Source organism: Takifugu rubripes, chromosome 21, assembly GCF_901000725.2.
Source record: "Takifugu rubripes chromosome 21, fTakRub1.2, whole genome shotgun sequence".
Taxonomy (NCBI): domain Eukaryota; kingdom Metazoa; phylum Chordata; class Actinopteri; order Tetraodontiformes; family Tetraodontidae; genus Takifugu; species Takifugu rubripes.
Window position 1 is genome coordinate 13,552,561 of NC_042305.1, and position 27,690 is coordinate 13,580,250.

Sequence of the window (27,690 nt, forward strand, 5' to 3'; positions counted from 1 at the left end):
AGCATTATACGGCTTAAGTGCCCTTGACCTTTGCCATGTAAATGATTTTTTTTTTTTTTTTTAAAAACACGGGATGGTAATATTCTGTACGTTCAGGTGGTATAATTTTTTTAACGTCTTTTAAGAAATATATGTCACTATTAGCTAGGTCAAGGAAAAAGACCCTGTCTTTAAATATGATCAGACATTCATGTCTGTTTAATGTAATTAATTGAATTCCTTTTGCAACACCTCTGTCAGTTTAACACTAATTTGCTTCATCTTGACATTAATTTGCTACTTAACTCAAGATTATGCACTCGTCCATAAATACAGCTGCTGTATTCCCTGCGTCCAGTGGGCTCCATTTGGTCCCAAGAAATTATGCCGCACTGACCGGCGCTCTCATGGTAAGTCAGCCCCCAGTTGGCCCTATCAGTGGGGGCTGTGGGAGTCCTGCCCGGGACACTGAGCCTCTGTGTGCGCTGCGCCGCCGTCCTCTCTCTTTCGCACCACCAGGCGGCGCTGTTGAACCGCTCGGGGGCGCAGGGCGCACGGTGCGGCGCTGCCTCTCCGCAGCGTCAAAGAGCATTTCCTTAACGTCGGACAGGCGACAGAATCGACAGGTCGACCCTCTACCTCCATCACATCCATGCTTTGACCCGGACAGGTGACAGAGGGGGGGACTGAGGGGAAACACGAGCAGGGCTGGTTATTAACCGGGGGGATTACAGGGCCGATGGCATTTACTCCCTCTCCCACCGAGCGAGAGCTAGAAGTGCGTAGCTTTTCATCTGCAGCGCTGTAGGACCGCACGAGTTCTATTGCTGAGTGAAAAATAGCGGCTTCTTTCGCCCAATAACAGCCTCCCAAACAGGATCATGTTGCGGGTGCCTGTCGTGCAGATGAACGCTGGTGAAGACCATCCTCTGCTGAGTTTCCTCCTGCCAACTGCATCGCATCTGCCTTCTCCTGACTGTTGTTGAAGGTAAGCTCAACTGCACTAAAAATTTCATCAGGTTTGGAGGAGAAATGAGCTCACAAGTACATTGTAATCTTTTTATAATGGAGCTCACGACGAGCACTACTGGGCTGAGCGTTTGTGTGGTTTAAGGACAAAGAAGCTGACACTTGTTAAAGACGGTAGGCACGGGAAGGTTCGCCTTGACCTTCTAAAGACACCGCCCCCCCCCCTTAACCTACAGTCTCGGTATTATCTTTAATTTCCTTTTTCACAATCAAAAATGATTGTGTGTATTTGCTGCAGCATTTGCAGTAGCTGTAGCTGCCTTTGGTGTTTGGGGCCCCTGCTCTCAGTGGGCATTGGAGATGTTTGGTCTGTAACCAGGTGCACGGCTGGGGCTCCACGGACTGAATCATTGTCCCTAAAGTGTGAAGACGCCGGACTTTCATTAGCACACTTCTGCTAATTTTTAACCCGAGCTGCAGGAAACGCGGAGGGGTGACGGTATTTCACCCTGCATTTTCTCCCCTCATTTCTCTCTACGCTTCAACCCATCTGTGGCCTTTTAAAGACAATAAACTCTGTCAGAGCTGGTTTATTTACGAATTCTTCAGGCGCCCTGGCTGTTCTGTTTCACCAGTGGCCAAAGAGTGATTCCACAAGAGCAGCTCTTCTAATGAGAGAATCCACTTTTCTTGTATTAAATGTCTCTTGGTGAAATAAGAAATATTTTCTTAACATGATGTCGAAGGCATAGTCCAGAATATCTGTAATAAGATGTACTGCAGGGTGCAGACTGGTGCTTCGCCGTGCCACTCAACCCCGCGTGTGATAACACATAATTAATTAAATAAAATCCATTAATTGGCTTTTTCTACCACCGTCGTTTTTTGATGACCTTCGCTGCGCTGTGGATCATGCTATTGAACCTATTACTTACTGTGAAGTGTCAGGGCAGAGAGAGGGTACAATAATGGCTTCTAACATTGACCGCAATGTTGGAAAAAAATCAATATTAAAATGAACTGTTGCTATTTCTGTGCCACGCCGCAGACGAGGCGGGACGAGCCTCGTGTTATGGCAACTGCGCGCTGAGTTCATAAGTCCTGAATCGAGGCCAAGCCGACCTGATCAATATGGCATTGATTCGCCCTCTCCCCCCGGTGCTGTTTCCAGAGCATCAGCTGGTCACACCCCAATAAAAATTGGTGCTCCTTTTATCCAAATAAAAGAGAGAGTCAGTCACTCTGATTTTACTGTTGCTAACTGAGGCTCCGTTGTCCCGTGAGCACATGCTTCCAGAGGCAGAAGTAAACAGGCATCACAGAGCGACGAGAACAACTGAAGCTCATAGTTACGCACTCGAGAACGGTGGGGGTGGGGGGGGGGCTGGTTCCACAACAACCGCCGACTCAGTAACACACCCCCGGGGCTTCGCGTTTGTTATATCACTTATATTTAATTTCAGGGGACGTTTGTCTGTGAAACGCGGCTGCAGAGGACAACTTCAGAGCAGGGTGGACGTGATGTCCTCTGTGTGGTGGTGGAGCGGCCATCAGCCCAGAGAGACGGGAGGCTCTGAATTCCTTGACAGCTTATCTCTTCATCCTCTTGGCAACCTCTTAGGGACAGGCCAAGGATCGTCCCCAGTGGCTTTGGAGGTGGCCAGAGGAAGCTGAAAGGAATTAAAGTTTGCATGAGGGTGAACTGTGGGCCGACACATCACAGGGGGCCCAGATCTTCATTTAGAGTCTGATAAATAAGCAGTAGAAAAGCTGGTTTTCCAGACAGGCTGACATAGCTGCTGGGACAGGTCAGTCTTGATGCACAGTTCACTAGATTCTCAGTTTATGGTGGGATTATGCACCGGAAATCCACAGTTTGCTGTCGAAAAAGTACAAAATTGTAAGTATCTTACAGTATACTTACATTATCCCTATGCTAGAATGTTCACACGTGCTTGGTGGAAGGACAGATTGAACTGGTTATATTTGGCACCTGTGGTTGAGCCTCTTGTCAGACAGAAACAGGCCTCCTGCTGTGCTGAGGACACAAATCCAAGCAGCTGGAGAGAGATTTATGTGTCTGCATCTTCTCCATCATAGATCAGGATACAAGGCCATAACACAATCCCGTGTTTTTGAATTGTTACAGGAGACCACGGGTATTTCTCACATCTAGTGTGTTTAAATTGGCTCGTGCGCAACCTTCCCGACAAGCAAACCCCATATTGTTTAAGATTGCGCAATCAAAAACAAAATCATCAACACACGTCCGTACTGTAAACCCGATAGGTTCAAGTACTAAAAAAAAAAGAAAAGAAAATTCTACAGTCGAAAAACCATGGCAACAAGAAGCTTGCACAACGGTTTTAATTACGTTCAGAAATATCCAACCACTGAATCTCAAACGGGGAAGTTAGGGCGCTAACACATGATGACTCAGAGAATTACCACATCTTATGGCCGAGGTGCTCCAACTTCACTTATTTATTACCCAAACAAAACATGTTGTTCTCTTTGGAGACATGAATCTTCAGTCAATTTAATCATTTCAACACATTCTTGGATTTTTTAACCCCTCCCAAACACAAGGTTTTATTGGGTGGTCACTGGTTGATCTGGGTCTGAGCTCCGGCTCCCCTCTGTCTGACCCACAGTCCCTGCTTTCCCTCCAGCCTATCAGATCGACTCACAACTGCGAGACGGTCCAACACTAACAGCACCTGGCAGGCGTAAAAAATCAACATGCCGAAAATGAAAATGGAGGATCTTTGCGAGGAAAAACAGCAGACCGACCGGAGAGCAGAGGAGAGTGGACCTCTCCTGGTTCACCCTGAGACGCTGCCAGGGCCAGATTAGCACGTCGTCTCTGTTATAGCTCACCTCGAGGAGAAGACCCGCTTGTCCTCTGGGCAATTTGATCCCTGGTTCACAGAACCGCCTTTGTTCGCGCCTGAGTGCTGCGTTCTGTTGCCTGAACCACCGAGAGTTCCTACATGGCAGCAGTCACACCTTTAAATGGGAAAATTCACTTTTATGGAGGAAAGAATGTTTATCTAACAGACTTCGGGGCGTAGATGATACTGGACCCCTCTGCAAACCGCTGAGTTCCCACTTGGACATCAAGAGGTGTTTGTGTATGTGTGTGTGTCTCTGTGTGTCCGTGTGTGTGTGTGTAGGTCCTCTCTGGGTGTCTGGGAGCTTGTTCGACTTGCGCACTACTGAGGGAAGCTTTTCCCAGTTGCTGGGATTGAAAGTAAGCAGGCAAACGGAGATCCGCTCCGTTCGGTTTCCCAGCAAATCCTGTTTTACTATCCCACAATAACAAGTGCAAACGGGTGCGTCTCCTCCTGGGAATTCACCATTAAAGGGTAAACTCTCCTGATAGCTCGTTTGTACTGGGATTTCGTCTGAAAGACGCGCAACAGTAAACCAAGCCTCGTCTATTTATAAACACAAAGTAAGAACTTATTTTTATACCCGGTCTGACATGGCGTTGCATTAATTTCAAGCTGGATGAGCGCCTAAGTCTATCCCCTTATCAGCTGCTTTACTGAGCATGGCGGTAATCGGAGCACACGCTTCCCCAGTGCTAATATTCTCCGTCTGTCAGCGGCGTTGGCCCCAATGTTCGGAGCTATCACATGCAGTAAATGAAGCACGCCTGGTCAGCCACAAGCCCGCTGCTACGCCCCGTCAACCCTCATCACCTCTGATCTCTGTGCAGATGTCTTACCCAGGTTGCTCCGGGGTGGGAGGACTCAGCCCAGCTCGCGCTCAGCACCTCACTCACATCCCAGCGCAGCCCAGTTCAGCCAAGCGTGGCACCTTAGACACGGGCCAAAACTCAGACTGCAGTCCGCTTCCTTTTCGGGACAACTCTTACGTGACTACAGTGATCGCCTTTTTCTTTTTTAAATTAAGATTATATCATCAGGAGCAAGAAAATCTATATAATCTAGACTCCTACTGGGGGTCAGAGGTCAGCGAACGCCATGTGTGGCGCCCCCCAACAAAGGACACGCTTAAATAGAATCCCGGCGCCAGCTCGCGGGACCATGTTTGCCCATGAGTCCATGTTTGTGCTAAACCCCTGGACTCACTTTCAAGTCCAATTTGTGGCTTATGTCCCCCCCCCCAAATCCCACCCGCCCCCCAGCTCCCTCGGCAGCCTCTGTTTACGTCAGTTTTATTGGATTTGGCTTTTACTCTGTTTATCTCCGGAGCTCTGAATGTATTTCCTGGCCTCCCCAAAATTTCCCCCAGCTCTCCGTTAGCGTAGTGCTGAGGATGTAATCGGTCAGTGTTCCTCTATCCCCCCCCCATTTTTGACAGTGTGACGTATTCAGACTGTTGTGGTGATTCTGTCAAACGTTTAATTGTCCTACAAGTGGCACAGGAGCACATTTTCTGGATTAGAAAAAACCAAATGTGGCCCTCCGCTGTGTCTGTCCGTGTCCAACACACTACACCCCCCCACCTCAGTGCACAACGTTGCCTCACGCAGCCTTCCATCGTTGCAGAACTGTTCTTATGTCAATTTCCTTTCGACTCGCCGTCCAAGTAACAGCAGTGACAACACGCAGGAAGCAGCGTGATGCAGAAAGCGTCAGCACCCCCCCCCGTCCCCGATGATGTTCGCGTTTAATAGGACAGGAAATGCTGACAGCGAGCCTCCGGTGCTGTTCGACCTTTAATAGGCAGATCTGCGTGATGCTGATGAGTCCCGCGGTTCGGCGTGCTCGCGGTGCACCGCAACCGGGACGCGCTTCATGTCCTTTAGATGAGGCCTTCCAGACGGCGGCGCCCAGCTCGACGCCTGCGTGGTCGCCCGGGAACTGCTCTTTACTGCACGTAATTAATGGTTGCCCGCGACAACGTGACTTCTGTGGTCGTGCCAGTTCGTCCTCATTTTACTGAAGATCGTGACGCGTCTGTGTAAGTTTAAATCCCGCAGACGGACAATTGCAAATGGTGCTGATGTGGGTCTGAATGCTCCGGGAATATGGAAGTACAATTTTACAATGGACAGTGAAGGCATCGTGTCTGATAAATGACAGGATCCACCTCCACGTGTGTTTTGTGCAGTATTGTGGATCTGCAGTGATCGCGGCCTGCGGCAGGCAGGATCGACTTCATTCCAGACAACATCTTTAGCTTCTTTAATCCTCCCTTTACCTCAACTTTGAATTTGCAGACGTATCTGTGTGTGAACGCACGATTGTCAAAACCCCCGACTCCATTATCTGTTGATGCTGAGCTGAAGAATGTGAAAGGTCGACACGCCAAAGGACATATTGAGGGATTTTGTTCTTGCTCAAACCGCGCTGATGTGTGCAGGATTAAGCCGCGAGGCCGTGCTGTGCTTTTCTAATAAAGCGCAGCGCTCATTTCAGATCCCACCGACGACTCCAGGAGCACGGAACATTACGGCAGTTTAGGAACAACAGCAAAGAGCAGCGCTCGGGTCCTTGATCTTGGCTGAAGAGCGGCGGTGCTCCAGAAGTCTGACCGTTGTTTGAGGACACTTGAGAAGAACGTGCACCTATTACCACGGGGGCTTGAATGTTCGCCCGAGAGTGTCTCCTACTTCACTGCACTGCCGACTCCGTGTCTAGGGAAGCAGTACGAGCCAGAAATACAGATGTGTGGAAGCTTGCGCTTGTTCTCTGCCTGCTATAGTTTTCAGCCACACTCTGAATGTGTGTGTGTGTGGGGGGGGATCATTGTCATTCCGGTGGCCACAGGGGCGGCAGCTCAAATCTGCTGCACAAAATGGAAGCGGCGGCGCGTCCTCTGTGGGTTTTTTATGTTAGCATTTCTAATATTTTGCAGCGTGCTCTCCTTTTTGGTCAGATTCCCATGTGAGGAGCAACTACAGTTGTTTTTGTCACTCTTGCTCAACAATATTTGGGGAAACCCTGGCACAGTCTGCGCTGCCTGCTTCCTGCTGCTGTGGAATTTTCCGTTCCCCCACCAGCTTGTTATCAGCTACGCCTCCACCTGGTGCTCCCTCCCGCTCCTCACCTCCAATCAGCTCCGTCTAAAAGCAGCCCCGATTCGCTCCCGATTCGCCAGCATCTCTGTGCGCCAAAGCTGGCTGTTGTTGCAAGCTGGCGCTCATTGATTTCTTGGTTTGGTCTCGATTAGCCTCGCGCCTTCTCGCCTCTGTCCTGGTGGACACTGCAGCCATCTGTCCATGACTGCAAGTTCTAAGTTATCGCTCCTGTCCACCTACTGCCAGCCATTAAACCAACTGAAAGGCCCGTCACTAACTTGTGTCTTGGCTAACCTCTGGTGTTTCTTGCTGCAGTCCCATAGTTAAAACCGAGGGAGCCTCTGTGCTCGGTACAGGTGGGAGAGGACTAGCCAGGAAGACTGCAGTTAAGACCTTTGTTAAGTTTGATGGTGGGAAACATGTCAGGCAGCCCTCTGCTGCTGGATAATTGCTCTGTTTATGATGTCATTAGCGGGGCAGATTCACAAGATCGCAGCCGGAATGTCTTTCGCGGCCAACAAGTAGCAGCAATTGAGGATGAGTTTGAAACCCCTCACAGTGGGAAGATTTTTAATATCTTATCTCTTCTTTCTTTACTCTCTCACACATCATTACTGCCCAGCCCGACTTTGCTGCCTGCACACAAATTTCCTCTCTCAAAAATCACAGTCCTCCTCCTTTCCTTTCTTCATTCCCTCCAGTTCTGTCAGATTTAGCTCAGAAATATTCTGTTATAGTGTTTCCTTCTAAATTCTTTGCTGCTTTGTGTCCGCTTTCAGACCTTGGATATTTTTCTTGCTCCAATTTCATCTCAATTCTGGAACACCTCCCCTCAACCACAGAACCCCAGCCTAATGCTACTGTGCACCATTCTCAGGAAAAGATTATAATATTTTTAGTCCCTTTTAATGTACCTCTCTATCAGAGAAAAAGGTTATTATGGCGTTTAATGGAACATTGGGTATAATCAGGATTACAATGAGCTTTTCTCTGCCATCTCAGGCTTAATTTTCATATTTTAATATGGCGTACTTAGAAACTCCTTACCCTGATTGGTCTGTTCAGCCTCTGCAATGTCGGATGCACGGATATGTGTAAACACCCGACGGCTTTCAGCTGGAGCGCCAACCAAACACATCAATCACATCATGATGGTAAACAAACACTATCATAATCTCTCCTTTAGGAAATGCTGATCCCAATCCTAATTTTTCACTCCCTGATACAGAAGATACACAAAGAGACGTTCCATGTCTGTGTTTTGGTGTTTTTTAAATTTTCAATAACAGGAGGTATTTCAATCAGCAAATTCAGACAAAAGACATCGTACATCTGACGGTTATCTCCTAAGTGTCTGTTTACAGTTTGTGTAATAAATGACACTTAATGGCTCCTGAACAAATAAAGGTTTAATTGAAACAAATGTAATTAACCTCTCAGCCGGGCATTAAGGAGAGATTAATATAAAGATTATGGGAGCGTTGGATATCCTATTTGGCACCAGTCTGCAGCTTGTCTGCATTAATTAGAGCAGATTGGTGTATTTACAGTGTCTCACATATGTTCAGGAGATTACAGAGCTAGAGCTTAGCCTTTCGATGAGATAAAAAAAAAATGTGCATGGAGAAAATCAAGCTATGAACACATTTGAGTTGCAATAGATGTTTTAAGAGATGCAGATGTGAGCTTCTAACGATGCTAGGTTGTTTAGGGCCCTAGCTGAGGTCACATGTCTCACAGGTCCATTGATATGTCTGTTTTACATTGAAATTGTCCATTGAATCTGTCAGAAACACTCCCAACACCTTAGCTGCTGTGTGGCAGTTTAGGTTTTCCTGTTTGGGGGCGGTGTTGCTAGTCAGAGGGTGCAGAACAGCCTCCGATATCACTGCAGGAGGGATGTGATCTTTAGTTTTGATTTGACTTGACAAACACGGTTAATGCACACTGGCAGGCCAAGCGCAGTAGGAGAGCGGAAAGACAGGCTCCGGGGTGAGGGGAGGATCAGGGCTACAGCGGCTAACATTTTAACCCTTTTGCTGCTGAGTGACTGAGGCAAGGTTGCTCAGAAGTTTTGTTTTTACAGGCTAAGAGATGAAGATACCCGATGGCATGATACAGTTAGATGTTAGGAGCAGGTAGAGAGGACGATGAGGGCTGATGACTTCCTTCCTGCTCAGGCCAGCGGTGGAGCAGCAGACAAACATTTCCTTCCGTCTGCGTTAGCTCTGTGAACTCTACTACAATAATGGGTGGTTCAGCCACCAACTGTTACGACTGTGCCGTTTTGTTTCTCCCCACATTCCTCTGACTGCCAGTTTTGAAAACTGCGGAAATACTATCGAACATGTTTTACACCGTGGGAGGATTTCACAGCTAATTTAAATCAGCTGCTGGGACTTGCTGGGAGAGTTTGAGCTCTGAGAAGGCCTCGCCCAGCCGAGGCAGCCAAGAGCGATTATCAGCGCAGTCGCATCTGCCTCAGAACGCTCCACTGTGACGGTCAGGTTGAAGGAATCGTGGAAACGTGCATCTACAAATGTAATTATGCCATTATGACTTTTTTAATCTTCAGACCTCTTCAAAACTGATTGTGTGTTATCTGCGTCAGATCAAGGTCACCTCTTTGCAGCAGCATGACTCCAGCGCTCCGGTTGTTTTTGTTTCTGAACGCAGCCCAGTGTGGCAGAGCCTGGTTTCCCACAGCCCAATGACTTCCATGACAGATGTCAAGCTAAACTGGCTGTGGGTCTGCTCAGCAAAGATTAACTTCGATGATTCCTCCTTTAAATCCGCTCTGATTAAATATTTGCTGGCTTATTTAATATAATATGAATTAATGGTCATTGAGTGCATGTCTGCTCCAGTGCTGTGGCACTGAAGGACTCATCATCATGTCATCATTCTTTTTATTCAAATCTGCTGTTTTTTTGAGAACTTTTAACTGTTGCAGCCCTTTTACGGGTGTCTGGTGCAGTCATAGATTTTGCGGTATGTCTTCCGAGTTTCCATCTGACTACATAACCTATTATCAGAAAACCTTTCTTCCATTTGCACACCTTCATTCCTTCTGAGAGGCGTGTGCTGAAAGTTCTCCTCAGGCTCCGCCCTTCCCCCCGTAGGGATCTAAGCTACGATGTTTTTACAGATCTGTAAAGAAAATAAGCTTTTCAGTCTAAAAACATTGTTCACATTGTTTTAGGGTGAATGCTATTTTTTTGCCTGGAAGAAGACTAACTCCATCAGCTGGTAGCAAAAACACTGCCAGGCTGACGGATCAGCGTTGTGAGTCACTTTAAATGATTCCTAAGCGCAGAGCCTTTGTCCTGGAATGAAAAGATCACTGAACGATGAACGATCAGTTGTTTTAGAGCAGGATTCAACATAAAGATTTGCCTGGTGCGTTCAGGCCACAAGGAAATCTTAAGTGAGGGTTAAATATTACGAGTTGTCAGTTTATAGCTCATCTAACAACCCATCGTGTCCACAGTAAAACACAACGTGTACTTGGTGCGTGTTGTACGTGACAGATAAATAACCGCTGAATTGTATTTTAATTTAAAACCAGAAACTCTCGAATGAAAGCAGAGGCCCTGGGCCCTGGTGCAGTGGCTAAAGGGTTAACTTAATAAAACAGCACAGATAGAGCAGCCATAAGGGATATCAGCCAGGCAAACTGCTCACGTCGTCACACCATGAAAGGGGATGCATGTTTTGACCCTCTGTCTAGATGGGGGGGGGATTAAATCTTTCCATTTAAACAGGATTGAACAAGAAGGAAAGGCAGCGAGAATTTAAATAGTAGGAGGGGACGATCACAAAGCCCGCAGCGTCATGAAAGAGGAGTTAAGGAGAAACGGTTCTGATGTTTATTTGAGCAACGAGACACTAAAGCAATGCTCAGGATGACTCCAGCCGTCCCCTAACACAAGCAGAATCAGATCCGTTTCTCCTCGAGAGTCACGGACTCTTCCCAGACAGCTGGAGGAGGAAAGTAGAGGAGCGGAAAGCTGGAGGGTGGGGGGGGTGCGGTGTCAGTGAGGTTTCAGGTGACAGGTATTCTGCGGATTTGCCCCGGGCCAGATGGAGAGCCATGAGGGCGAGTGTCCACTCAAATGCTCTGGAAAACTCTCCGACCCTGAGCAGTGTTGCATTACACCTTCCAATTGTAGCCGCTCAGCTCGTCCCAGAACAGAGACTCCTTTGAGGGAGGCAGCAGACACAGTTGGACCCCCCCTCTCCCCACACACACACACAAACACACACACACCAAAGCAGTAGAAGCTCGTTAACAGAATTATAAGGAAAAGAGACGTCTGCAGCAGATGTTTTTCATCTCTCACTGTAAATTAGTCGACCTACAGTAACTCTGTTCTTTGAAAATCTCCGGAGCTCTGTTCTTCTGTATCAGACAGACTAACATCACATTAGATCATCTGGAATGTTTTTAATTCCCGTCTGTTCCCGCAAGCATTCGTGCTCAGACATCAGTGAGAATGCCACAGGGTACAGCTTTGTTTCTGCTTTCCCTCCCGGCTGCAGCTAATTTGTGAGAGATATTGTGTTTTTTGAACAAACTAACGCCAGATAATGTTCCCACAAATGTGATTGCTTTGATTCGTCTTCGTGTACTTGTGTGTGTGTGTGTGCAGGTGCCGTTCTGACTTCATCCTTGAGGAAGCTGCTGGTGCTGTTCCTCCGTTTCTGTGCTTCATAAAGCTCGCTAAGGCCGACTCTGATCCCTCCTTTTCTGTCTGTTTTTACTGCAGATGGTGAGTCATGCCCTCTCTCTACACCGATCATCTCTGTGAATAGCCGGTCACAAGGAGAGCTGCTCCGAGCCGAGCTGCTAAATAAAAACTTGCCTCCCTTCGGTGCGGCGTGGGAGAAAGTGTTGAGCGTCCGCCGTCCTGTCGGAGGCGAAAGCAGCTCGGGGCGATCGTCTTTCCCCCTGAGCTTCTCACCTTTCAGGAGGCGCTCCCAGGGACGGGCTGTCAGCGGGAATGCTCGGATGCTCTGGAGTGGGCCGGATCCGCGCAGATGTCGAGCTTTTCCCTCGCCAGGCTGGAGGCGCATGAGTGAGAAGCCATGCTACCGTTTGGACGGCGTTGACGCGGGATTGACGCGCTTTAATTGAACATTTCCTTCAGTTTGCCCTGCTCTCTGTGGGGAGTTTTCAGAGGACCCCGTGGAAAACCGGTGCCGGTTCTTCTGCTTTATGACTTTTCACCATCACTTATGCAAGCGGCAGGTGGAGTCAGCATGGCCAAAACTCTGCTGAAGATACAACGCTACTTCCGCAGGAAACCTGTGCGATTCTTCTCCCTCATCCTCCTCTACCTCACCGCCGGAAGCCTCGTCTTCCTGCACGCCGGCTTTATAGGGGAGAGCGGCCCCGGTGGCAGACGGAGACGGGACAATGCGGTAGCTTCAGGGAACCCGAACTCGCTGTCAGACGCTCGCGGGCTTGGCGTCATTCGAAGAGGTTTCAAGGACAGATCGGGAAGGAGATATGGTCCCCCCTGGATGAAAAAGACGGGCGAAGAGAGGCAGGAGGCGGCGCGCAGGGGGGGGGACTACACCACCAACTGGAACCGCGCGCTCAAAGGCCGCAACGCCAAAGAAGTGGATGATGGACGAGGTGGGTCAAACATAGAAATATATAAAGATTCAAGTGTGGCAAACATGGGATTCTTCTCCACACTCAGATCCAATCCAAATCTGGTGCAGATCAATAGAAATGGGATTTGCGGCTCCACTTAATCCATTTTAAATGAGAGAATAATCACAATATGTTCCAGCGCAGACGACTGCTATGTGGAAGCATTAATAATTCCTATGCGTGGCGGGATTATTATTTCAGCTATTATCTGAGTAATTACTTTAATGATCTCCTTTTTCCACAGCTGTTGATCAGAATATTTAACAAATTGGAAGAAATTGAATGTTTTAATTACTGGCCCATTTGTTATGTGCATCCACCGGCAGACGCACAGACGATAGCATCCCGGAACGTTTCATCTCGACACGGAATTCAGTTAAAGTAGTGTCTGATTACAAACTGCGCCCTCCTAATGGCTCTGGGTTTCTTCTTGTAATTGGTCACATCGCGAATCTCTTGAGAGTGCGGTGAGATGATGATTATATACCGTGTCTTCTCTCCGAGAGCGTCTGTCAAGAGTTTTACACACTCACGCGCACACACACACACACGCACACACACATACGGTACACAAACTGGTGCTGTTGCTGCTCGGAGCGCAGCTACATCAAACTGATTTTTTTATTTTTAAACTTGTTTTCTGTGTGTGTGCCAGTCCTGACAGGGGGGCGTCTGTATCAGAAGGTGTCTCTGCAGCCCGTGAAATCGTGTAAGGGTCCTGAAATGTGAGGCTGCGCCGTTTTTGTCCAGAGCTGACACCTCTGACCTTGGCGGGAACAAATATCCTGCTATGTTTTTCTTTCCCAGATGAAACCTGATCAAATTAGCTGATAAGAACGGATCATTTTCGCCGCTACCCCCCCGATGCTGAGCCCCCATTTACGCTTTCAAGAGTTAATAAAAGCAGGTGTATGTTCACAAACACCAGAGCAGCAGATATTCTGGGATTCTTAATTTGGATTTGATCTGGATTTAAAGAATTTTTAATATTTAGAACAAATGTCTCCATCTTTTTTTAAAAAGCATCATCTCAGTGATGATGCTCACATATTTCCTCCATCTTTGAGTCATTGATGCTACCGTCAAATATCCAAGGAGGGCAGAATGAATAGGCCCATAGATGAGACCTGCATGCTGGCTGGAGCCTGAGAGACGGGGACACACACGTGCACTTACACACACACGTGAGCAGTTTAGAGTTTCCGTTTGACCTAACATGCACCTCTTTGGATGGAGGGAGTGCTTTCAAATCCTGCAGAGGCGAAGAACCTGAACTGTGCACGCGCATCAAACGCGCTGATCAGCTGCTTAGAGAGCGTGACTGTAAATGTGCAGACTGCTTCCCTTCATGCCAGGACAACGCCAGTCTGTGCATGCTGCTGCAGCAAGTAAATAAGCAGCGTTTGTCAGTAAGACACAGCAGCAGCAGATTACTCAGCTGTGCATTAAAGCTCACGGTATTAAACAAAGAGGTCGTTCCAGCTCCAGCTCTTAAGCTTCTTTCGATCCAGGACCAGTAAAACAAACATATTTACAGTAAAAATTCAGGCTGATTAAGAGTAATCTCTCAGCCTGACGCGGCCCTTCTCTTCTCCTCCCATCCCTCCCGTCTCCAGAAGGATAACCTCACAGGACTGCAGCAGAAAGTGATAATGGAGCAATTAAGCTTCAAAGCATTCGTTTGCTCTCAACATCCAACTCCACTCGTGGTGCTGCTGCCTTTACCACCTCCGGATACCTTTTAAGTGTTTTCCATCTATTCTCTCCCCTCACTGTAAATTCACTTCATCTCGCCGGCTGCAGACTGCAGCGGTCAGCAGCAACCGCAGAAGCTCCGGAGGATAGAATACGGAAACTAGCACAAAGGTGACGCCGGTTAAATTGATCCTGCGGATACTGCGGGGGGAACAATAACGGTAGCAATCCCAACACGGATGCATCTGTTGCACCAGTCATTCCAGAGGAGGCAGATTACCGCCGCAGACCACACACTGCTAAAATGCAGACCTTTGGACCATAAACAATTAAAGTAATGCACGGCATGAGCACTCATTGAGCTATTATAAGAGGCTCAGACGGGTTATAGCACTGCACAGATGGCGAGAGGTTTGATTGTTAAAGGTGCACTGGAGGCTGAGTGTGCCACCGCTGACACCCGAACACACCATTCCCTCCCCCTTTACAGACAATTGTGAAATAGTGCAGAGATGGCTGCCACTGCAGCTACAGGCCACTAGAAGGGGGTGTGTGTCTTTATAAATAAATGAAGTCTCTGCCCCAGTTTGGGCTCCTCACATGCGCTGCTACTACAGTGTGTTGGCATGCGAAGAAGCTCCTGTTACAATGAGGACTGAGTCTATGACCAAGCTGCATTTTGACGCTACTGTGCACGACTTCAGTGCTAGAAACGAATGTCTTGTCTCTGTCTTTCACTGCACACAAGTAAATTAAACATCCGTGTCCTTTTCAGCAAAGTATATCGGCTGTTACATCGATGACACGAAGAGGAGAGCGCTTAGAGGAGCTTCGTTTTATGACTACAAAAAAATGACCGTATTCCGTTGCCAGGACAACTGTGCAGAAAGGTATGGAAGCAACAAAAAACAACTGCTGGGTGCCCCCGTTTGTTTTCTTTTTCTTTTCTTTAAAAGTGATGCAGGAACTGATAGTCTTGAAGGGCTGATGAGTACATTTTAGAAAGCCCGACTGAAAGGTCGACTTCCTCATGTAGAATTTCATAGTCGTGAATATGAGGAAGGCCATCAACAACCTTTGTTTTGTCCAAACTTGGCTCATAAATCAACCTTTCTCTCAAGGTCTAATATGCAGAAAACACATCACCTTCAGTTTCATTTCATTGTTTTTTTTTTTTAAAAACCCATTGATCAAAGTGGTTTTATTTTATTGATTTTTCACAGTCACAGCAGTTCACTGATAAATGACTAAAAAATCAGTGTTTAATACTGTTGCCTGGTAAAGGATGGTTGTGGGTTTAAATCCTGGGCCATTTCTCTGAGGAGCTTGTGTGCGTTGAAAGCACGGGACCAGATTTGTTATATGATTGTGCATCTGACCACTGAGGGTCAGGTTTTACAGCCTCCATCTCTCCTCCTCTTGTCTCTGTTTCTTCTCTTTCTCAACTGCCTCATCCATCTTTCTTTCACCTCTTTTTTTCCCTCCTTGAGGAATCATGTGAGGATTAAATGGAATGCAGTGAATTCCACTCACAGAGCAGAAACCTGGGACAGACAGAGGCCTCCTGTGTGCATCTGTTTATTACACTTGACAAGTGCTGTTACTTAACCTCTCGTACACTCATCGTACACCTCCTCCTTCTCCTGTTCCCCCCTTTCCCAGAGGTTACATGTACGCCGGTTTGGAGTTCGGGGCAGAATGCTACTGCGGCCACAAGATCCAGGCACCGAACGCTTCCGAGAGCGAATGCAACATGGATTGTAAAGGAGAGAAGAGCAACCTGTGCGGGGGAGCCAACCGGCTGTCCATCTACAGGCTGGAGCTGAGCCAGGAGTCAGCACGCCGCTGTGAGTCTGACACCTCTGCAACGGCGGCTACAAAGACAAAACCCCTCCCGAGTTTTAAAAGAAAACGCGTGCTGGGATTATCAGATGGGGCGCATTTTTTCCCGAGCCACCTTTGTTTGATTCTGGGTTAACGCCGCAGCGGCGAGCGGGCTGCGGTGCAGTGTTCCCCCCCCCCCCCCAAGAGAGCCGAGCTACCTACATAACCCTGCCAGCTGTGGTCTGCATTCTAAACACTCGCCGCCCGCTGCTGCAAAACTGAAGGCAGGGCTGATGATTAGAGATGAGAAAGGTCTGTGTGTGGAGGCGGCGTGTTTCAAAACTGCTGCAACTCGGGGGTTTTTTCCTTGCTACATTTTTAAAAATCCAGAGCGAGGGGTGTTCAGTAACTTCTCACAACTTGTTTCTCCTTTTTCATGACCTTCTTCCTGCTTTGGCGTTACAATCAGCAAAGGTAAACAGGAGGAGCAGATTAATATGTGTGCATGTATACATTACGCATTGTGCTGCAGTTTGCTGCTGCACGGGTGTCGTTTTCATTTCTCTTTTTCTTCCATCCTCGGCTGAATCTGCTCTTTGTGCTGGACCCTGATCTCAATCATGTGAGACGCACAAAGAGGAATTGCGAGAAATGTGATGAGGTTGCTTTCCGATCCCAGAAGCATCACATGAAGGTGGTTTTTTTTTTACCCCTTCAATAATGACGACTCTTGTGTTGGCTCAGGCCTCACGGACGTGCTTTGAAAAGGAGAAGCTGATATTTAACACGAAAGCTGAGAGAGAAAAAGGTGAAAAAAAAATTAATAAAACATTTGGTGCACAGCCTGTGCACCAAAGCAGAAACCCGCTGCTGTACAGAGAGCGGCTCTACAGTCAGGAGCTGGATTTAGAAACATGCTATTTGCATATTGTTGGTTTGACTGATGTTAGGAAGAAAAAAGTCTTGCGTCTTTAGTTTCCTTCCCTTCTCCTGACACTTCCTGGGGAGGAAGTGAGCAAATGCAGCAACATGAAGAAAGTGTAGACTTTCTTAAAATCTTGCCTCTGGAATTTGAAATTCACAGTTAGTCACGGCAAATTTAATAGCAAAGACACTTTTGTTTAATAGAGGTTTTTCTCTTTTTTTAAACTAACAATAATAATAATAAATAATTATCTGAGTTTATCAAATACTCATGGGTTCATTTTTTAACCCCCCCCCCCACTCCTCTTGCTTAATAGGTTGATCTGAAATTATGACATTTAACATCATTTTAAATCCTGTTTCTAACTTCCTCTGACAAACACTGAGTAATTCTTGTGGGTCTGTTGCTGTGGCCAAGGAGATTTTTATATCCATTGGTGTTGAGGCCACGATGCCGCTCAGAACATTGACAGGTATTAAAATAAATTTCCCTGCAAAGTTGAGGGAGGCAAGTTGCCCTTCATTTTTAAAACACTGATGTCAGAAAACAGCCGCTCCTTTCTACGGGCTTTGTCACATCAGAGTGAAGACCTGAGGTTAAAGGTCATCCTCACGCAGCAGGGTGTTCAGGGCCGTTAATGACCGGGCCCTCCGGGCTCTTCTTCTACATCGGGAGGGTTCAGTGAACCGAGCGTCGTCACACTGACATGTGTGAAGGGGGATCCTGGGGACGTTTTGACGTTGTTGTGTTGTGTCTGTTGTTGTGTTTCAGACGGCAGCGCCATTTTCAAAGGCTGCTTCCGCAGGCCGGCCAACGTGAGCCTGGCCCTTCCTTTCAGTGCTGTCATCCAAAACATGTCTGTGGACAAGTGTGTGGACATGTGCACCGAGAAGGTGGGGCGCCCTCTTCATTTGTCTTCATTTGCCCGAGAACGTGTTGTGATGCCGGATATCTGTTCCAGGAAAGATCCCTGGCCGTCCTGTCAGGAGATCGATGTCACTGCGGCTATCCCGTCGCCTCTCTTCTCCCTCCATGAGCCGGAGAACGAGGACGTGTGTGTCCACCGCTGTCAAGGCGAAGAGTTCGAGAACTGCGGCAATGACGAGTACTTTGTGGTGTACCAGACACAGGTTCAAGGTAGCGACACGTTTCCCTTCTTTTTCTCATATGTCGCTATTAAACAGCCCCCTCTGAAGCAGGGATATGGCATTCAGAGGTGCATGCTGGGAAATCAGATGCAGTTCACTTAAAGATTTAAATGTACAACAAACAAAAACCTGTGTAGGAAGTAAATGTGTAATTTTGAAAAAAAAAATGCTCTCAAAACTGTATTTCTACTTCTTTTTTTTACCGTTTAACCAACACATACGTCAGTGAGTGGGATCTATTGGGAAGTCGCAGAGTGTCATAATGTGTCATCTCCCACATTCGACCTTTTGTGACCTTTTGTGACCGTTCTTGGCATGAAGCGCATATTTGCACCGGTTCAATGACCTGCCAGTCTCTGTGTCAGCGTCTGTTGGCACCACCAGTGTTTGTCACTGATTATTAACAACCGTTCAATGGTGTAACCGTTTGACTTTTATCAGATAAACGCTGCATGGACCGCCACTTCCTGTCCGTTCGAGCCAAGCATCTGATGGCTCTTGCCAGTTTTCCCGGAGCTGGAAACACTTGGACTCGCCACCTCATCGAGCTGGCCACCGGTTTCTACACTGGCAGCTATTACTTTGACGGTTCACTTTATAATAAAGGTGCGCTTTGATCTATAATTCTGCCATATTTACATAATATCACTGTCCTAAATGTGAGTGTGTGACTGTTTCACAGGGTTTAAGGGGGAGCGAGATAACTGGCGTAGCGGGAGGACCATCTGCATTAAGACGCATGAGAGCGGCAGAAAGGAGATCGAAGCGTATGACTCCAGTATTCTGGTGATACGAAACCCTTACAAAGCCCTAATGGCCGAATTTAACAGGAAATATGGCGGCCACATTGGATTTGCCTCCCAGGCTCACTGGAGAGGGAAAGGTGAGCGCACAGACTAAATTGTATTTTGAATCAAGCCAATTCCTCTATGATATAAGCTCCTTTTACGCAGCAGAAAACCCTAACCCTGGTAATAACCTTCCGAAACTGAGAAGTGGCCATTGATGAGCAGGGGTTGGTTTATTATCACTACAACATCAACAAAAACCCAGACAGATTTTTTCTTTTTGCCCTGTCTGGGAAATTTTGTGCTCGATTTGCTCGTCACTCTGCTTTGTCCAAGCTTTTAAAAATGTGTCAGCACAAGTCAAGTGTTAAATGAGTTGTGTTAAATTCCTCTGGGGTCCACTTGATGATTAAAAGCACTTATAATGGTTATTGTTTCTGCCGTATAATTAATGAAATAAAACCTCTGGGCCAAGTAATTGTCCATAAAAATGTATCCCATGTGCCAAGATCTTTTTTTCTTTTGTTCATATTCCACTTAATGCAGCGTGTTCTCTTGTCGAAGTAGGTCTAGTAACCATGGCAACTGATTATTTTTTTTTGTCCACATATCAACCCTGTGACATTTTATTGATTTTCCAGAAGCTAAAGAGAGTTGCCGACCTAGCAGCTGACTGTTTTTGTGAAAACCTCAGCACATCTGGCCCACGCTTTAGAAACGGTGTTTACTCCTAGTGTTGTTAGGGAAACGGCGCCGCGACAACGGGGAGGAGTCAGGCCTCTGCCCTTTGTTTTTTCAAGATGAAGCATGCAAATTGTCACGTCGTGCGCTGTTGGTGCTTTAGAGGTCAAGGATTCAATGATGTTTATTGCCCTGTCCTGAAGTAAGTAGTGTTCATGTCCCATGTTCTGGTTTGTCTTGCAGAGTGGCCCGAGTTTGTGAAGAACTATGCCCCATGGTGGGCGTCCCACACTGTGGACTGGCTGACTTATGGAAAGAATGTCCACGTCGTCCACTTTGAGGATCTGAAGAAGGACCTGTTCTCCAAGCTGAAGGAAATGGTCCAATTTCTGGGTTTGAAGGTCTCTGAGGACCGGCTGCTCTGTGTCGAGGGTCAGAAAGAAGGAAATTTCAAGCGTTCGGGACTGCGAAAGCTGGAGTACGACCCGTACACTCCCGAAATGCGAGCGAACATCGACAAACAGATCATAATAGTCAATGCTGCTTTAAGGAAGAGGACAATGTCTGGAATTCCACAGGAATACATGCCAAGATGATGAACGGAATCTCAGCGTTTCTCTTTTATTTCCTGCACCATTTCCTCGGTTTGAATGATGAATATTACTCTCATTTTCCAGCCACTTTCTCCCCCTCTTTCCTTTTTGACTTTTGATTTGTGTCTCCTTACTTTCAGCTTCATGCCCGATCAGAAGGGACAGTCTAAACTGTGTTTGTTCTCTGTGAACGGATGAAGAAGCACTCCTGCGTGCAGGCGTGTGCCTTAACATGACGAAGGTGCAGCAGCTGTGAGGTGTCCAGCTGTGCTGCGTCAACATAACTTCTCTGAAGGACCAAAAAAAGGCTCTGCTCGTCCTAAGATGAGAAATCTCTCCAGGAGGCAACGGCCAAAAGAGAGAATATGATTATATACATTTCCGCTAATTAACGTCACACATGATGCACAGATAACCCCCCCCCCCAAAAAAAAGCATTTTTAGGTTTAGCTGTGATTACTTTTTTTTGGGAATCATTTCGTTGATGGAAACGGAGGAAGCTGATGATTTATTTTTTGTTTGTTTTTACGTTTTCTAAACCCTCCGCAGAGGTTTTTCCTGCTTTCAGCGGTACTCAGTTCACGACGCCATATGCTCTGGAAGGTCAAACTGTGCATGAGCGAATGCGTGTGTTCATGTGTTAATGGCAGCGGAGCAGCCAGAAAACATGAAGCAATTTCCTTTCGTGATAATATGAATACATTGAATATATTTTTGTAGCGCGTGTGCTCACAAATCAACAAAATTTCTATTTTTAACTCTATAAATGCTTTAAACTTTATTGACTCTGGCGTTCATTGACAGACTGGCCCTTTTTTTAGGACAAAGGTGTCATATTTGAATGTATTTTCTAAGGAATGAATGTAATGTGATAAGGCCCAATAAAAGAGTCTAGAAAATTGTCTTACATGGTCTCTTGTCTGTTGACCAAGTACAACCAACCAACGCTGTATTGTTCCCACTCACCTTTTCCTTAAAATCATCATCAGATCTGTCCTAAAACGACCACTTTTTATTCGAATTGTTGCTTAAATGCGGTGGACACACATGCATTTGCTTTATTGTGCGTTTTTCTCGTGGTCCACCTATGTTTCCATCACATGGTCACGCCGCAATAATGGTGACGGCATCACCAGGGAGCCACTGAAGAACTGGTGGAAGATCTGATGCAGTCTCAACAGCCTCTTCTGTGGCCAGAAAGGCAGAAAAACAAGCTGTGAACATCTTAAAGCTTGTTGCAGCCAAAGTGCTTCTTTGCAGCCAATTGAGCTTCAATTTGAGAGATAATTTGGAGTCATGTTTTTCCTCGGCGAGCTGGAAGACAACGAAAAGCTGGGCAGAGCTGGATGATAATTACCGGCTGGGTAAAGCTCACCCCCGCAATTAAGCCTTTGACTGTTTTTCTTTCATTGTTCCGGAGTCTTGTGCAACTCCTTCAGCCCAGATCTGTCCACTTGTTACACCGAAAACATTTCAAACCGCTGAGGGCCAAGAGACAGAAAAGAGAAGCTAAAAGCCACAAGCTGACAGATGGGTGTGGTTTAATTCACAGGGGTAAATGCAGTCTTACACGGCTAAAGTTAGTCTCGACTCACCACATTCACTCAATTCAAAGAAAAAAGAAGTTTCTAGCTTTTAATTTACACTTCCTTTGAGCTGATGCTGTATATTGATGCCATTCCCCACTAGAGTTCCGACTTAAAAGAAAAAACAGTTAAGTTAATAAAGTAAATGAAAACACTCCTGGAGTCTGTTCTACCAGATTTATACTATACAAAAGGCTTATTTCCTCTGGGATTAAATTATGTGCTTCACAAGCCGAGGAGAAGGCAAAGCTTGCAACATATTTAATTATCGACAATGTTGCTGTGAGTCCAATTCCTTTTTCTTCTTCACGCTGCTGTGTTGTTTCTATCAGTCGGCAGGACGAGACCAGGACTCAGACTGAGGTCGAAGTCTTGTGCTGCGCCTGTGGATCGATTTGTCACCTCTCCGACTCAACGCACCTCACCTCTTCACACTTGTTTATCGACAGTTTTCCACACACTCATGACTACATGTGGGTGGAGGCTCTGCCGTCCACAGTGCTGGTCCTGGACAGGTACCGGCTGGTGGAGGTGCGGCCGTCCTCCGCCATGGCGTTCTCCATCTTTGAGAACACGGAGCTCTTGAATTTCCGCCTGAAGTCGTTGCCCATGAACACGTACAGCATTGGGTTGAGGAAGCTGTTGGTGGCCGCCGTCAAAGTGCCGACTTTGAGGCCGACGGTCAGAAGGTCGCGGTTGAGGTTGTCCTGGTTGAGCTCCAGCACGATGAACACGTGGTAAGGAAGCCAGCAGAGGAAGAATGCAGCCACGAGCGCACTCATGACTCTGAAGGGCTTGGAGGACTTGGTCATCCTGTTGTTCCGAAGTTTGAGGATGATGATAGAGTAGCAGACGATGATGATGGCGAAAGGCACCACGAACCCCACAACGAGGCGGCTGAGCGCCACCATGCTGTGACTGTACTGGTCCGATGTGTATTTGTTGACGCAAGAGGTCCTGCCCAGGTGACTGCTGACGTCTCGGAAAATGATGGAGGGAACGCTCAGCGCGATGGCCAGAAGCCAAGCCAGGAAAACAATCACGGAGGCTTTTTTAATGGTGCGGTGGTTCTGGGCCCAAACCGGGAAGACGACCGACACCAAACGGTCGACGCTGATGATGACCAGGAGGAAGATGCTGCTGAACATGTTGAGGAACAGGACAGACGGGACTAGTTTGCACATGGCGCGGCCGAATATCCACGCCTCCATCGCCGTGCTGGCGATGCTGAAGGGCAGGAAGGCGCAGAAGACAAAGTCGGACACGGCGAGGCTCAGGTACCAGGTGGTGTTGACCGACTTCCTCATCTTGAAGCCAGCGACCCAGATGACCAGAGCATTTCCGCAGAAGCCCAGCAGAAAAATGAGCAGGCTGACCACGACTAAGCTCAGGCACAAGGGTTCCCTCAAACACAGCGGCTTGTGCGGCGAAAACGTCTCCTCGGTCAGCATGGAACCATTGTCCTCATAACTGTAGTTATAGTCTAGATATTCCAGTTGATCCATTCGTCTAGAGGGACAGAACCGTCTCAGGGCTTTCTGCGGGGACAAGAAGGCAATATTTAGACTGATGAGATATATTTAAAACACACAGATGTTTGTGGCATCGTGGTCCTACCTGCAGCACAGACCTCCCTCCTTGGTGGCGTCCAGAGCTTAATGAGAGTCTCACCCTGTTCTCCTTTTTAAGAAGAGATGACTGTGTGATTTCTCAACACTTCGCTTCCCTCAACATTTTCAGTACTTCATCTTGAGGTCAAAACAACTGTCTGTAAACATGACAAAAATAGGGGGGTTTTTTTTCTTTTGTTTTTCTTTTTAAGCAGAACTAGAAATCTTAGTTTTTGCATATTACATTTGATTGAGGGCTGCTTTCTAATGCAACCAGCTCAGGAGTTTCAATGACTTTGAAGCTCACTAAGATCTTTTCATCACAGCTTATTAACATTGCTAAAGCTTTAAATCTTTAACCCCCCTTAGTTCCTCTAAGCTACTTCTTGGACTTTGCACAATAGCACTGACCCTTCCCTTTTTACTTTTGCCAGATGTGTCTGTCGCTAAACAGATGTAGGCGTTCGCAGCGTTGGGTGACGGAGGTGCACGGTGCTCAAGGAGCCGTGGCAATCCGAGACAGATGATGAATCACTCGCAGCCTTTGATACAGATGTTTCTAATACCAGACAGTAAAAAGCAGCAGCTGTTGCAGCCGCAGACCGCGGAGCCTGGGTGCTGTAATTACTGCACCAGTCAAATCAGCCTGGTTTTACCAGCTTCACGCTCATCACTGATGCAGCTTCGTGCATCCAAATTAAAGACAACTTGATCGCGCCCTCACTGTCACGGTCGTATACCATAAGCGCCGCAGGGATGCAGCAAAAAGGTCCTCTAAACGGGCAATACCAGCCAATGCATGATTGTAGGCAGAATGAAAGTGGGCCAACGCAGGAGGAAAATACGAGATTGTCCTTCAAGGAATGACTGGAGCTCAAGCACCCTCAGCGCCCTGATGGAGGGTTCTTCACACGCTTGATCTGTGTCACGGTCGTCTACCAGACAAGCCCAAAGCCTCGTTGCAGATGGTTTTTAAACGGGCAGGAAATAAAAGTGCCTGGAGTGTATTTGAGGCACAGATTTGCCTTCGACAGGTGATATTTACACCTCAGAGGGACAATTATGGGCTTCCTGTTGAGGATTTCAGCTCTTAAAGGCATGTAGGGAGTCATTTCTGCAGCAAAAACTATCCTTAAACGTGTGACCTCATCTCTCTTTTACAGGTTAGGTTTAATGTCCAGGTCGGTTGTTGTTATCTACACGCCGACATGATATAATATTAGCTGTTTCCATGGTATCCATATGGGTGGAGCTTTGCAGCCATGCTAATTTCAGTCTGCCAGCCTCGCACCGACAGACAGCTGGAGGCGGGCTTTATGCAGGGAGAGTCTGACCTCCAGCTGCGGCCTCAGCCGAAGAACAGCACAGACGTTTCTTCATTTATTTAAGTGTCTTGACTTTCAAACCCTGCAGAAAGCCTATAATCATGACTGGCCTCCCCTGCAATTCGATTACAGGTTCAGTATTGGGTTCTCTCTCTGGACGGCCAACGTTCCATTTGAATTCTTTCAAGGAACCTGAGTATAACAGCTAGCTTAATGCCCCTTGTAGAAACTCATATGTAGATTAATGTGCAGCAGATGCGCTCCGATCAGCAGCGGTAATCTCTTCCCCTGAAATCCACCTCTGCAGAAAGGACCCCATCCGGGGTCACAGCTGGAGAAACATAGTGACCGTGTTGAAAGGACCACAGGAACAAACCCTCGCCCCTCTCCAGGAAGTGATGCATCCATGCCTTAAATGCTGCTGTGCATGATTCATACATCTTGAAAAACTCATCACAGCTGAAAATAAAGAATTTTGTTGGGGGGTTGCACTCTTTCATAAATTCTCCTTTGGTGCCTGTGTGTCAGCGGCTTCTTCTTTGCTGACAGGTTCAGTTTTTATGCTTTACCCAACTATTTTTTAATCTTGTTTTATTTTTATTTTTTCACAACTTTTTTTAACAACAAATAGATTAAAGTGTGGAGTGCTCTGACATTCACCTCTGCACTGCAATTCAAAAGGAAACTGGTACAGCTGATGTTTGGAGGATAGCAAATTATTTACTCCAGCATATTGACTCAGTCCTCTCTGTTGGATGGTTTGTACCCGATTACAGACATTCAATGATCAAGTATGCCACTTGATCCTGTTTCAGCGATGCTAATCCTGACAGAGACCCAGACTGGTGGCCACGGGCTCTCTGCTTGTATAGTCCTTTACCGTCATTTACATTTATGGCATCATTATGACACAGACAAAAATAGAGCAATCAAACAAGCATCTTAATGAGGTTTAAATTAGAAACATCCTTCAGCTCCCAGCTGGGCCGACGCCTCGCGTCTTCTGAATCGTACCACCAATAACACTCAACGCCACCACATTCGCTCTCCATAAAAACTTGAAGATGGAGGAAAAGGAATGACAGGAAGACGCCTTTGGCTATTTATTTTGTGTATGTCATCCTCCAGATGGGGTTCAGCCATACGGGACCTTTCCACGTGTGCACATTGAAGGGCAGGGAGATCCCAGAGCGAAGACTCATACCCAATGACAAAATGGCATTGCAGTCTCTTTGAATGTGCTCTTTCACAGGTTCCTAACAATCCCCGTCACACGCTGTCTTACTACTAATTAAAACAAGATGTGATTGCACAATAATGCTAACTTAAGCCTAGAATTCATATATGTGCACACTGACGATATATTTAGTGATTTAGGGGACAGAGAGTCGTCTCATTGTGTTTAGTTATTGACGTGAAACACAACTGTGGATACACGAGTGAAGCTTTACTCACTATAGCGTGGACAGAATGCTTAATATGTAATGAAATCTAAACTGAGATGGTTGATATTACCAAATAAGTATCTCTAATAATATCAGGACAAGGACACACGGATAAAATTGATTGCCACTCTTAAGGCAGGAGGCAGACACTGGGGCTGATTGCTGTGATATCATGAGCTGGCTGCAGACAGGGGTGGCGAGAGCGGTTCCACTCAACACGATTACACTTACAACAGAATCCGCAAACTGCACTTTGGAAATCAAGTCGCGCAACAGCTGAAGGCGCCGAGAACACAAATGAGATCGGGCAGCCAGCGTTGGTCTCCTGTTGGGTGAAGAAACTAAAAAACCGCCCACGGATGGTGAGTCATGGTTGCGTTGGCGTCAGAACGGGAATATCAGCGAGCGCCATGATTACCTGGTGACCCCGCAGAGGACCCACAGAAGCATCCAAACCCATCTCGATGCTGCGGCTATTTCCCTCATTTACGGACACAAATCTTCATCACCTTCAGCAAATGGCCAGCTGCGAGATGGCCCCGCTTAGAGGACATTGTGACAGATAGGGACATTAATGTAATAAATCATGTCCAGATTCCCCAGGCTTCGGGCTAGGAGTCCTGTCACACTAAATTTCTCACTTTTGACATATTTACAGCGCAGCTCTTCAATAAAACTCATTATCTGCGAACGGCCTGCAGCCTCTCGTGCGCTGCAAACAGGTAGATAGATCCCTCTACAGTCTTTATGCAGCTTATGGTGAGGACAAGAAATGCTTAGTTAGGACTTGTGATCTCAAGCGTGTCTGTGTGTGTGTGTGTGTGTGTGTGTGTGTGTGTGCACGCGCGGCTGTTGCTTGCTTCGTTTTTTAGATCAGCTGAGAGATTTATTGACCTATTGAGTCAGTATTTTTCAGCCAAATGAGTTCCTTTGCTCTGAGGTGAAGTGTCTATATGTCTTTTTTCAAGAGACAGTGCTTCCTTTGCATGAATCATAAATAATATTTCTCTTTATACTAAGTCTTACATTTGTATTTATTACCAGCTATTAAAGAAGTCTCTGTTTTAAAATAGATGACTTTTAAAGGTACCTACATCTTTCTGCTGTTAAATCAATCTTTTCTATAAATACATAATGCATTAGTTGATTCATTTATGCAGAGGGGTAATCAGTGACTTCTCCATTCAGGTGTCGGGGATATTGGCTCTAATCCCCGTGTGGCAGACACCGACGGTGAAAAGCTCCAGTAATTACCTATTTGGCACCGAGGGAAGCAGCCAAATCTCTCCACTTTCCTCTGACCTACTCTGAGCAGACTGGAGAGCCGCAGAGGGGAACCAGGATGGTGTAGCATCGTCAGATCACTGGAGCTCCAGGGTGCAGCGCTTTGCTATAGCGAACGTTTGGCCCTCCTATTTTGCAGCTGATTTATTCAGACAGAGGTTTTAATTGGCAGCAGTAAAGA

The 27,690-nt window shown here is 46.9% G+C and overlaps 2 protein-coding genes across 2 annotated transcripts; one reads left to right on the forward strand and one right to left on the reverse strand.

Annotated features, from left to right (window-relative positions):
- Positions 1-546: 546 nt before the first annotated feature.
- Positions 547-21,166, forward strand: wscd2 (WSC domain containing 2). Its single transcript, XM_011615725.2, is given in 10 exon segments — positions 547-967; positions 11,713-12,584; positions 15,076-15,190; positions 15,963-16,147; positions 17,821-17,942; positions 18,011-18,070; positions 18,072-18,186; positions 18,639-18,803; positions 18,880-19,080; positions 19,910-21,166. Coding segments are annotated over 9 exon segments (1,719 nt in total). The 5' UTR covers positions 547-967; positions 11,713-12,181; the 3' UTR covers positions 20,263-21,166.
- A 617-nt stretch (positions 21,167-21,783) lies between these two features.
- Positions 21,784-23,609, reverse strand: cmklr1 (chemokine-like receptor 1). Its single transcript, XM_003974902.3, has 2 exons — positions 23,463-23,609; positions 21,784-23,383 (listed from the first exon to the last, which is right to left on the reverse strand). Exon 2 carries the CDS (start codon positions 23,348-23,350, stop codon positions 22,313-22,315), a length of 1,038 nt encoding a protein of 345 aa, XP_003974951.2. The 5' UTR covers positions 23,351-23,383; positions 23,463-23,609; the 3' UTR covers positions 21,784-22,312.
- Between the last annotated feature and the right edge of the window lie 4,081 nt (positions 23,610-27,690).